Source organism: Anabrus simplex, chromosome 5 (assembly GCF_040414725.1).
Source record: "Anabrus simplex isolate iqAnaSimp1 chromosome 5, ASM4041472v1, whole genome shotgun sequence".
NCBI lineage: Eukaryota > Metazoa > Arthropoda > Insecta > Orthoptera > Tettigoniidae > Anabrus > Anabrus simplex.
The window spans coordinates 167,128,707-167,142,381 of record NC_090269.1 but is presented as its reverse complement, the minus strand read 5'-3'; the positions used below and the strand labels follow the sequence as shown (position 1 = coordinate 167,142,381).

General features: G+C 41.8%; 1 protein-coding gene across 3 annotated transcripts in view; it reads right to left on the bottom strand.

Annotated features, from left to right (window-relative positions):
* Positions 1–13,675, bottom strand: part of LOC136873871 (uncharacterized) — a 615,800-nt gene that overhangs the window by 236,395 nt on the left and 365,730 nt on the right. For all 3 annotated transcript variants that reach the window (XM_067147177.2, XM_067147176.2, XM_067147175.2), the window contains exon 8: positions 10,956–11,069. In XM_067147177.2, the coding sequence (XP_067003278.2) occupies positions 10,956–11,069 (114 nt within the window). The remainder of the gene's footprint in view (positions 1–10,955; positions 11,070–13,675) is intronic.

The following is a 13,675-nucleotide window of genomic DNA, read 5'->3' as shown; positions in this document are numbered from 1 at the left end:
AAATCTTTATTGGTTCGGGAAAAGAAACCCCTACATAGAGGAAGAAGAAACACATTATTGGTGGAAAATTAATTAAAGAAATTCGGGATTGGCTAGATCCAAAATAAGGGGAAAAAGAGGGGTATACAGCCAACTTAAACCATGACAGAAAGAAATTTAACAAAGAACAAACTCTTGAAATAAAAATTTCTCCAAAAAAATAGTTCTTTAACTCCGCACTAGGTCGCACTATTGTTGATCTTCAGTAGTGTCCTCTAGAAGAGAAAGTTCACACTTCTTACTTCAAGCGAAACAAGAACACATCAAAAGTGACACAGTTCAAAAACTCAAAATTTTCCACGTGGTGACATCTTCTGAGAAAGTAGAGAATTAATAGAATAGATAAAGTTCAACCTTCCTCCAGAAGAGGAGTTTCAACTGGCGCAACTTTTAAATAAACAGAGTAGAGGTGTACCGCCCGGTACAGACCTCCCCCCCCAAAAGTTCCTCCAAGGGGTAACACAGAAGAACATAAGCTTTGTTTCCAAAATAAGGTCCAAGTTTTGATGTTGATATTAAGATTAATTGCGGAAGCATTTATAAGATTTTAGTAATTTGGTTGGTTGCAATTTCAAAATTTTGTTGTTGCCGGTGCAGTAAAGTTTTTCTGTTGTAGTAGTTGAATTTCTGAAGATAAACCTTTAATGCTTAAAAGTGAAGAAAAGTTTTGCAATGTCCACCAAATATTGTTGTTAAATTCCCAAATGTAGTTATCTCTTATAGTAACTGTCCATGTAGTTGATGTAGATTGAGTCGGATGGCCAGACCGGCCGTTGCAGCTTGCGTCCAACGGAGGCCGCTCGGACCCCTTAAGTACCCTGAGATACCGCTCGCCCGCACTATGAGGGGAGCAGAGGTGTTGAAGTACGCCGCGCCCGCGGTGAACAGATACAGGCTGCGGGCATGTAGCAGGTCGTGCGCCGCACATCAGCCTTGGCCGGGAGGTGAGCTCCGGCTCGCCGTGCACATGTCGTCCTCGCTGGAGAGGAGGGGGCCCATCCCCCTCCCCAGTCGCTGCACGGCGCTGCGCGGCTGCGGGGGCGCTGAAACATTAAAGCTAGGCGGCAGAATTGTGTTGGACAATTATTTTCTTTGAGGGTACAGGCTTGTAGAGAGAGTGAGGGGCCAGCGGCGTGCAGATATTCATGGTATTCATTAAGCCACTGTGTAGAGTGGAGCAGGAGACGGGAGCGTGGTAATGGCCGTGGCAAGAACAGGATGGCAGTTTAACGGGTCGGGGCAGGTTTTACAAACATGCTTACATAAGAAACAAAATCCTATAGAAGGGGCAGAATGCCTTAAAAGTGAAACTCAAAAAAAAAATATAACCTTCATATCCTTTCAAAATAATATGAAGCAAGTTAACACAGAAATTACACCGGTTTCACCTGGGACAGGTGAACCCTAAATATCCTCTCGGTGGCTGGATTACTTAGCAATAAGGTAACCGGCGTAAGAAAATCGAGAATGATACAAGGCCCATGAAATCTGGGGGCAAGCTTGCCCGCGGGAACAAAATTTTTGACCATAACCTGGTCGCCTACCTTCAAAGTGGTGGGTCTCCGTCCACGATCATACCTTTCCCTAACCTTTTCATGAGACACTTTAAGATTGGCTTTAGCCTTCTTCCAAAGATCTTTAATGTTATCCGGATCTATTGTCTCGGGTAGAATGTCATTCAAAGACCAGAGGTTAGAGAGCGGCGAGTTGGGAACAAACTTAAACATTAAAGAAGCTGGAGTAAACTTGTGAGATTCATGAACCGCCGAATTCAAAGCAAAAGCTATCCAATGCAGGGACGTGTCCCACCTGGAAGGATCTTCATGATGATAGGCAATGAGTGCGGACCTGAGATTACGGTTAACCCGTTCAGCCAGAGATGGTTGAGGATAATAAGCAGATGTAGTTACATGAGAGATGGACAAGTCAAAACAGAATTTACGAAATAAATTTGATGTAAAAGCCTTAGCATTATCAGATACAATATATTGACACGGACCAAAAGAAGCAAAAATAGAATTTAGGCAAGTAATGGTGGACTGAGCGGTAGCCAGCTTAGTCGGAAATAACCAGGAAAATCTTGTAAAACCATCTACACACACAAAGATGAACTTGTTGGCATTACCCTTTGACTGGGGGAAGGGTCCCACATAATCGATATACAGGCGTTCCATGGGGCGCGACGCTTGATGAGAAGACAAAAGGCCTACTTTAGTGGACATGGTGGGTTTACTGATCAAACAAGATTTACAAGCTTTTACAAGTTCTCGAATTTCACCGTCCATACCTTTCCATATGAACATTTCACGAATCTTTTCACGAGTTTTAAAGATTCCAAGATGCCCCCCCAATGGGGTCTCATGATAGTATTTGAAGATCATAGGTACAAGAACCGCTGGAACAACAACTTTCATCAACTTATCATGCCTCGAAGGGCAACATAGAACACCATTCCTCAGAACATAAGGGACAGCATGTTCCCCAGAAGAAAGGGTTTCCATTATCGGAGCCAGCGTCGGATCTTCACGTTGGTATTTCTCAATATCCCTAAAAAGCATGGGAGCATCTGTTAAGATGGCATTAACACCAGATAGTATGGACTCGGAAGGTGATGAACTGTCGACCGGTTCGTGGGTCTCTACGTCGTTATGAAACATACGGCTGAGTCCATCGGCAACAACATTTTCAGTACCTCTGATATGCCGTACATCGAATTGGAAGGCAGAAATACGGATGGCCCAACGGGCTATACGACCTGTACGACGCGGCCTACCTAAGACCCAGCTTAAGGCTTGATTATCTGTCTCCAGATCGAATTTGACGTGTTCCAGGTAGAGACGGAACTTTTCTAAGGCGAATAAGACTGCCAACCCTTCGAGCTCATAGATGGAATACTTGGCTTCTTGAACCGATAGAGTCCTAGATGCATAGGCGATGGGACGCCTCCCTAGTTCAGTCTCTTGAAGAAGGACTGCAGCTACAGCTGACGACGACGCGTCCGTTTGGACGATGAATTTCTTCGAGAAATCAGGCATAGCAAGTACAGGGGCATTACAGAGAGCTAATTTAAGATCTTCGAAAGCGGCTTGTTGAGAAGGTCCCCACTCGAATTTGATGCCTTTCCTACGAAGAAGGTTTAAGGGCGCCGCTCGATTAGCGAAGTTAGGAATAAACTTCCTGAAGAAATTCACCATACCAATGAATCTAGCGATACCTTTGATGTCCTTAGGAGGTTTAAAATCACGGATGGCCTGTGTTCTAGAATGATCGACTGCTACACCATCAGGTGACACAATATGCCCTAGGAATGACATAGAGGGCTTAGCAAAGGCAACCTTGGACAACTTGACAGTTAACCCAGCCTTACGAAGGCGATTCAGAACTTCTCGCAAATGATCTAGATGTTCTTCAAAGGTTTCGGAAAATACGACGACATCATCCAAGTAGTGATATAAGTACTCAAATTTGATGTCGGAAAAGACCCTATCTAGTAGCCTAGTGAGCACAGCTGCCCCCGTGGGGAGCCCGAAAGGCACGCGGTTGTATTCATATAAATTCCAGTCCGTGGCAAACGCTGTAAGATGTTTAGACTCTTCGGCAAGGGGAATTTGATTATAGGCCTGATTCAAGTCCAAGATGGTGAAGAACTTGGCCTTACGAAACCATGAAAAGCAAGAATGAAGGTCGGGAAGGGGCACAGATTGCAACACCACCTTCCGATTGAGAGCCCTGTAATCAATGACAGGCCTGAAGCCTCCTTGGGGTTTCGGGACTAGAAAAATAGGCGAAGAATACGCTGACTTAGAGGGCCTAATAATACCATCCTTCAACATCTGATCGATGATTTCTTTCAGAGCCTTCGTTTTAGGTGGAGATAGTCTATACGGTGGAAAGCGAACAGGAATCGAATCCGTGACCTCGATTTTGTATTCAATAAGGTCAGTAACACCAAGAGTATCAGAGAACACCTCGGGAAACGACTGACACAGTTTCCGAATACTATCAGCCTGCTCCTCAGGTAGATGTCTAAGGTCTAACAACATCTCATCCTGGGTAGGCGAAATAGATGAACATGATACAGAATTACACTTTAACAAGGGAATTCTACAATTGGACGCAAATTTGAATGTGCACGACCTACTCTGGAGATCGAGCACAAGACCAGTGTGAGAAATGAAGTCCGCTCCCAATATGATGGGGCAAGACAAACGCTTGGCCACAAACAATTTGATCTTCCATGTAAATTTAAAAACCCGAATTTTGACATGTAAGGAACCTAGAATTTCTAATGGAGATGAATTAGCCGAAACATATTTAACAGGAGATGAGTCATAGTCAGGGAGTTTACAAACCGATTTCAATTTAGAATACCAATCAGCCGAAATAATGGAACAAACACTGCCTGAATCTAAGAGAGCTGTTATAGGCTCGTTATTTAACTCAATCTTAAGAAAAGGAACAGGTGCGGGGGTATCCGCCGCAATCCTAAGACACTCTTTAGGGCATTCAAAAGATGAATTTGAAGGCTGGTCGTTCCCTGCATTTACAACCTGTTTACTAGGGGCTGAGTCTCGGGAATATGGATTAGTCGGCTCAGCCGACGCCACTAGTCACTTTTTATTATTGGCATAGCTGGAATTTGCACCAGAAGTTGAGCAGGAGGGGGTGCTATTTGAGTTTGGGCAATTCTTGGCGATATGTGAGAAGGCCCCACACTTAAAACAGCCTTGTGATGACCCTGCTCCATTCCTTGTCCCACTTGACTTGATCAGAGGACACTTATTCCGCAGATGGTCAGGCGACCCACAAGCATAACATTTACGGGGATTGACTGGTCGGCGAGGTGGAGGCCGAGTGCTACTAAAGGAAGGCGGGGGTTCTTTCGCCACACGCAAGGAATCGGCATACCTAACTCCTTCCGCAGAGACGGCTAATGCTTCCAGTTCAGAGAAGGTTTGCGGGCACGCCGCGAAACACAAATATGACCTGTAGGGTGGTGAAATCCCTTCGACAATAGCTTGCACGATCTGATCCTCAGGGAAGTGGAGAGCAAACACCCTAGTATAAAACTTAATATCTTGGATGAAGTCTGCCAGGTTTTCATCCAAGCGCTGTACCCGATAATAGTATTTCTGAATAAGGGAGGACCTGGCCCTAGCCGGGATGAAGTTAGCTAGCAAATGGGCGTGGAAATCCTCAATAGAAGATTGCTCGGCAATGGCTCTAACTATTTTGTCAGATAGCACACCAATAGCATAAGGATAGATAATTTGCAAAATTTGACATGGGGAAAGAGAAAACACAAGGGCATGATCCTGAAATTCCACTAGAAATCTTAAAAATGAAATTACGTCACTGGTGGTGTTGACGGAAAACTTAGAGATACCTCTAAGCAACATTGCCAATGGATGAGGCAAGCTGCTGAACCCAGGTGTCATAGTCGTTAAAGGTTTCAAGGGCAAGGAAGTTAATTCAGAGCGGATGTTACTCAATGACGCACGGCGTTCAGATTCGTTGTTCGATGGGGCAGAGATAGTTTGAGCAGCAACGGTTATCCTATTGACTTCTCCCTGAGGAGGCTCTTCCTCGTTACCTACATTCACCGTGGCGGGTTGATCAGTTTTGGGAGGAACTTCGCCGGTTAGCAATTGAGTGACCTTATTAGACAATTCAGAAATAGTTTCAAGGAGCGTATTAGCGTCCTTCCTCTGGACGTCATTCACCTTTAGAGACAACAGATCATTAACTCTATTTGCAAAGTGATACAGCCTGCCTTGCACACGCTTAATTTGATTAGGAGATGGATCGTTTTCATCAAAAAAGCTGACTACCGATGCTAGCCCAGTAATATTCTCGACAATCGTGGAAAGAGAGTCGTCAATTTCTTTCTCTCCCAAATTGGGGATGGAAATGGGCAAATCAAGGGACTCTCTAAGCTTGTTAGTGTCTATTGCAACCGTGCCTCCAGATTGAACGTTTCTGATAGTTAACTCATATATCAACTCCTCTTTGCGCAAGTAGTTAAGGAGGAGAACATCGCGAGGGCCGGGCATGATGACAGAACAATTTTGAAAAACTCAAAAATTCCAGCAACTAAGAAAATTGTTAGAGTTCGAATCAAAGCAATGTTTAGCCGTCAAAAGGGGCTAAATTGAGACCCATTCAACCACGCTCTGCTACCACTTGTTACGGAGATATCCGTGGTAGGTAGAGGTGAAAGAAGGTGCGGGTGTGAATGGGTTTCAAGCTACGAAATTATAGTGCATGTAAAATTAATTTAAAATTTAACAAGGTTATATTTTCTTTTCAAAAACAAAGCAATAACAGACATGGCAGGTACAATGTAGCAAAACAAGGGGAGTTACAAAATTTACAGGTTTTGGGCTTCACGCCCTAACTTCAGCGATCAGCTCAGTTTTACCACAAACACAAGTTTTAACAGAGGGGCAGAAAACCCCGTTCATCCCTAGGAGCCCCTGGCTCCGAATTACACAGAAAAGCCTCCACGAGGCATATGACACTCCATTTCAAAAGAGCGATCCGCTCTCAAAATTTAAGCCTCTCAAAGGCCACACCAAACTCTACCTTCGAGCTGTCCTCTAAGGACGTATTTACAGGGGTAAAATACCCAAACTACGGAGGTCTATTACATGAAAAGAAGGTTGATTACATGACCTCTAAAATAACAATTTGAGAGGAGGCGAACTTGCACTCCTAATACACTTTGTTTTTTAAAACCTAATCTGGCTCTGGGCCGCTAACGCAAGGGCTAATCCCACACTACAGAGGTGACTTCAGAAAATAACAATTTACATTACATCACGGAAGAATTGGTTTGAAAAATAAGTCCACCTCGAAACAATATGAGTGGGAACTCGAGAGGGTTAGCACTCTCTATCCCAATATGTGGTTTAGAAGATAGGATAGGTACCAGTAGTCTTTACATTTTAAAGGAAGGTTACATGGTGGAAGGCCTAGAACCCGCCCCGAAGATTAAACTGCTGAGCAAGCAAAGAAAGAAGTTATTACTTGGCCATTACCTTGTTGTAGACGCCGCCGAAGAAAGAGGCGCTTCCCGCCTCCTGCTATGTACTTAATACACTGAAAGATGGAACAGAAAAGGCCCGGAGACCCCAAAATCAGCAGTTTATATCCTCTCGCGGAAGATTCTAGGCGTTAGGGGAAAGAAAACACCCTCCCACAAAATCTTTATTGGTTCGGGAAAAGAAACCCCTACATAGAGGAAGAAGAAACACATTATTGGTGGAAAATTAATTAAAGAAATTCGGGATTGGCTAGATCCAAAATAAGGGGAAAAAGAGGGGTATACAGCCAACTTAAACCATGACAGAAAGAAATTTAACAAAGAACAAACTCTTGAAATAAAAATTTCTCCAAAAAAATAGTTCTTTAACTCCGCACTAGGTCGCACTATTGTTGATCTTCAGTAGTGTCCTCTAGAAGAGAAAGTTCACACTTCTTACTTCAAGCGAAACAAGAACACATCAAAAGTGACACAGTTCAAAAACTCAAAATTCTCCACGTGGTGACATCTTCTGAGAAAGTAGAGAATTAATAGAATAGATAAAGTTCAACCTTCCTCCAGAAGAGGAGTTTCAACTGGCGCAACTTTTAAATAAACAGAGTAGAGGTGTACCGCCCGGTACAATCCCCAAAGGGAACTTTCACCCCCATCAACGCAGTAATTAAAACTGAGAGGACTTTTCCTATTTGTGAAACTCACAACCTGATTTTTATCACTATTTATCATCCTACCATTGCCTACTGTCCATCTTACAATATTATCGAGGTCATTTTGCAGTTGCTCACTATCTTGTAACTTATTTATTGCTCTGTACAGAATCACATCATCTGCGAAAAGCCTTATCTCTGATTCCACTTCTTTACACATATCATTGATATATATAAGAAAACATAAAGGTCCAATAATACTGCCTTGAGGAATTCCCGTCTTAATTTTTACAGGGACAGATAAAGCTTCACCTACTCTAATTCTCTAGCTTATATTTTCTAGAAACAGAGCCACCCATTCAGTCACTCTTTTGTCAAGTCCAATTGCACTCATTTTGGCCAGTAGTTTCCCATGATCTACCCTATCAAATGCCTTAGATAAGTCAATCGCAATACAGTCCAACTGACTTCCTGAATCCAGGATATCTGCTATATCTTGCTGGAATCCTACAGGTTGGGCTTCAGTGGAATAACCTTTCCTAAACCCAAACTGCCTTCTGTCAAACCAATTATTAATTTTGCAAGCATGTCTTATATAATCAGAAAGAATGTTTTCCCAAAGCTTACATACAATGCATGTCAAACTGACTGGCCTGTAATTTTCAGCTTTATGCCTATCACCCTTTCCTTTATATACAAGGGCTACTATAGCAACTCTCCATTCATTTTGTAAAGTTCCTTCATGCAAACAAAAATCAAACAAGTACTTCAGGTATGGTACTATATCCCAACCCATTGTCTTTAGTATATCCCCCGAAACCTTATCAATTCCAGCTGCTTTTCTAGTTTTCAACTTTTGTATCTTAACTGTAAATGTCATTGCTGTCATAGGTAAATATGAATACTTCTTTAGTATTAGTCACCTCCTCTATCTGGACATTATCCTTATAACCAACAATCTCTACATACTGCTGACTGAATACTTCTGCCTTTTGAAGATCCTCGCATACACACTCCCCTTGTTCATTAATGATTCCTGGAATGTCCTTCTTGGAACCTGTTTCTGCCTTAAAGTACCTATACATACTCTTTCATTTTTCATTAAAATTAGTGTGGCCACCAATTATGCTTGCCATCATGTTATCCTTAGCTGACTTCTTTGCTAGATTCAATTTCCTAGTAAGTTCCTTCAATTTCTCCTTACTTCCACAGCCATTTCTAACTCTATTTCTTTCCAACCTGCACCTCCTTCTTAGTCTCTTAACTCCCTGTTATAATATAGTGGATCTTTACCATTCCTTACCACCTTTAAAAGTACAAACCTATTTTCACATTCCTCAACAATTGCTTTAAACCCATCCCAGAGTCTGTTTACATTTTTATTTACCGTTTTCCACCAATCATAGTTGCTTATTAAAAACTCCCTCATGCCTGTTTTATCAGCCATATGGTACTGCCTAACAGTCCTAATTTTAATCTCTTCCTTTCTTTCACACTTATTTTTAATTACCACAAAAACAGCCGTGATCACTAATACCATCTATTACTTCGGTTTCTCTATAGAGCTCATCTGGTTTTACCAGCACCACATCCAGAATATTCTTCCCTCTAGCTGGTTCCATCACTTTCTGAATCAGGTGCACTTCCCATATTAACTTATTTGCCATTTGTTGGTCATGTTTCCTGTCTTTCGCATTACCTTCCCAATTGACATTTGGTAAATTGAGATCACCCGCTACGATCACGTTCTTTTCCTTATCGTTTCCCACATAGATGATTATCTTATCAAATAATTCTGAATCAGCATCTGCGCTACCCTTTCCTGGTCTGTACACTCCAAAGACATCTAGTTGCCTATTATCTTTAGAAATGAGCCTTACCCCTAGAATTTCATGCTTGTCATCTTTAACCTTTTTGTAGCTTAGAAATTCTTCTTTCACGAGAACGAATACTCCCCCTCCTATTCTTATCCTATCTCTACGATACACCCTCCAGTTCCGTGAGAAAATTTCTGCATCCATTATATCATTTCTCAGCCATGATTCAACTCCTATTACAATATCTGGTAAGTATATATCTATTAAATTACTTAATTCTATTCCTTTCTTTACAATACTTCTACAGTTGAGCACTAACAGTTTTATGTCATCCCTACTTGATTTCCAGTTCCCTGTTCCCTTAACACTGCTGCCTAGCGCAGTAACCACAATTTTATACTAGCGAAGTTTAACATTAAGCTGAAATGAAATGGTGTATGGCTTTTAGTGCTGGGATTGTCTGAGGACACATTGGGCTCGCCAGATACAGGTCTTTTGATTTGACGCCAGTAGGCAACCTGCACGTTGTGATGAGGATGAAATGATGATGAAGACTACATATACACCCAGTCCCTGTGCCAGCAAAATTAACCAATGATGGTTAAAATTCCCGACTCTGCTGGGAATCGAACCCCGGACTCCTGTGACCAAAGGCAAGCAGACTAACCATTTAGCCTTGGAGCCGAACATTAATTTGAAAAAGAATATGAAATCAATCCAATGTAAATGGAATACCCAGAGTTTAAAGAACACTGATCCAGATATATAAAAGGAAAACCAATCAGGTAGCAGACTCTCTTCATAACTGTGCAAAATGGGAGAAAATAAGAATGGAATAACTGAGGTTGCTGAAAAAGTGTTGGGAAAGAGACAAGTTTCATCCTGCGCAACACAGTGCTCAATCAGTCCCTTCGGCAACTGTATGTAAGGATTGTTTTAAACATAGGTCTCCTGCTATGATGTCGCAAATCGTACATCCAAGCCTGTATACGCAGAGCCTTGGATACAGCCTTTTTTATAACCCCTATTATTTATGTAACTATTCACATAACCACAAGAGGGCAAGTGGATACTCGATACCTGCTTCTGTACAAAATTCCTGTTTCTGCTTTTTTGAATTAAAAATGACCCGATTATTCTGACTGAGTGAATCTTTGAAGAAAATTATCGCATGTGCTGTACAGCAGAATGTATACAGTAGAGAGTGATTAACAGCATGTCATATTTTTTTTAAAGAAGCATACGTTAGAAGAAAGAAATGAAGACATCAAGCTAGGTGATCAACATAAGTACAAGAAAGTATACTATATTAAAAATGTACCAATTACACCCACATGCTAAAAATTATGTTCACCCCAGAGTCATGCAATACCAGGCAGAACATTGAAATCAGCCAGTAACACATACCTCAGATGCTGATAGACCTGGAAGCCCAGGTATGGAGGTGCCAACATCTTGTGATACTGGCTCTGGAGATGGTGACAACAACATGCCCCCACTGGATTCATTGAACAGATTCTTCTGTCAATGAATTACAAATGGTAAGTAAAACTCTTGCATTGATTCCAATGTTAACAACAGGTACATTTTTAAAGGGGTTATTTCATGCACAATAAATCTCTCACAAAACAAATTTGGAAATGTGTTGGAATTGTTAAAAAATATTTACAATGATCAGGTAAATCAATATTCCCAAGTTAATTATCTCGGGGTATTAAACCACGATGGAAAAGTTCATTTAAGTATATCAGTTCAAAGTTTGACAAATTTCTTTTGGTGACAGCTTGAATTTTGAAGCTTTTGGGTGCTGAAACAGAGTGAAGAAATATAAATGACAATGGGAGAAGAACTCTATAATCATATTATAAATTACAGTCTAAAAATGGCATCATCTTGTACAGGGTTTACATGAATATCTAACAGACAAAATGTAGTAAATATCTCATTTTTAAGCTTTACCACCCTGGACATGATAAACCTCCAGATTATGCTGAGCAAAACAAAACAAACTACAAGAAATATTGGAACAGTCACTGTATTTTTCCTAAGGAAGGCGATTACGGTCTTCATAAATCAATGCAGCCTGTCTTGTTTCACATAGCAATAAAATGAAGGGACCACCATGTCTCGAATAAATCTCTTGAGGTTTTGGACACAAATATACAGAGTGAACAAAAAATGCCGCATGTGGATGTCGGCATGCAGTTTGTCGAAATTCACAACAAAAGTTTACCTATAAGCAAATTATCACAAAATAATTTATTCTATTGTACCACCTATTCAATACAAGCCACGTGCTACGTGGGTGATATTTACATAATACTATGTACATTATGTACTCTTGCAAAACGTTTATCTTGCAAACCCTAGTCCCACCAATAGGTTTAATAGAAATGCAAGTTAAGAAACAAGGCTCTGGCAATGCTGTAACGGCGTGCAGTGTGGCCAAGCACAGGTCGCATGAACTCGGCGCTCTGCTGGAGCTGTCTCATTAGCTCAGTGAGACAAGGTAATGCCATAAATGCTGGTTTGCGCCTACATTTTTTTTCAGTTAATGTATCAAATTGTATCCAATGTACACCTCCACTATGCAATACACGAATGTTCTGTCTTACCATTACAGTTGCCTTTATTTAAACATTCAAACATAACATGAACTTCTTACAGACGTAAACGACCACTTTGTTTCGTCCATGGCACAAATAAAGCCAATATGTAGAGCATAATAGTGGATACAGTAACATCGTTTCTATCCAATGCGGTACAAGGAAAAATAATACAGTATAGTAGGTAGGTTACACTGGATTGCCCATTATGCTACGCAAAATAATTCCATAGTGTACATATGACGTCCAGTCTTATCTTCACAGAGCTGGTACGTACACTTACGAGCAACGTTCACTTCAGAGCAGATGTTCAATGCGACCATCTTGCATTTGCAAACACGTCGCCATTCGCTGGAGCATACTTTACCGGACCCTACGCAAAACACCTGCATCCACCATTGTCAATGCAGCATGCACGTGAGCTATTAGGTCTTGTACATCCATGGGTGGAGTACTATAAACATGTTCCTTTAAGTATTCCTACAAATAAAAATCCAGTGGATTAAGGTCCGGGAACGTGGAGGCCATAACATTGAACCTCCACGACCAATCCATTTCCCTCGAAACGCTGCATTTAACCAGCTACGCACAGTCATTCCAAGTGTGACTGTACACCATCATGCTGAAACCACAGCTGTCGCCGAACACCAAGTGGAACGTTTTCTAAAGCGCCAGGCAAAGTATTGCCGAGAAACGTACGATAGCGGGGCAGATTCAACTTGCCCGGCAATAGGTAAGAGCCTAAAAGCACTCCTCCCATGATTCCAGCCCACAGGTTTATGCCAAAGCGTGCCTGAAAGCATCATTCACGGGTGACGTGGGTTGTGGTCACACCAATAATGGCTGTTGTGATGGTTGAAAATACCTTCCCGAGTGAAGCTACATTCGTCACTCCATATCACATTCTTTATAAAATGTTCGTTATCTTCAACAAGCCATTCACAGAACTGTACTCGTTGAATGCGGTCTTCTGGCCGCTGGTGTTGAGTTACGTGTAATGATATGGATGCAGTTTTTCGTTCTGCAAAATGCCAATGACCAGTGTTTGAGACACCTGGAACTGCCTGGCAATATCATGGATACTTTGCCGAGGTGATTGGTGAACGGCTTCAAGAATGTCGTCCCCTGTTTGTGGAGTACGTCTAGTCCTAGGATAACCTCTGTCCACTACTTTTGGACGAAGATTACCGGTTTCCCGCAGGCGTTGCTCAAGGCAACGAAAAACATTCTTATCGGGATGGCACCTTTGAGGGTACCGTGCTGCATACTCATGAGCAGCAGCAGAAGGTTGGTTATCGGATGCACCTAACACTAAAAGATCATCAACGTATTTGCCGTTTGTGTACCCCATCAGGAAGCTGCCCCATATGCACTTGACAGGACCAGTTATGGTTGTGCACTGCGTGGTTAGTCGACGCATGCATTCAGTTGAATGGATCACACTGTCATGTGTTTGACTATTGTCATGTGACAACAGGATGTCATGCTTACAAACATAGTTATACGACGGGAACTAGGAAC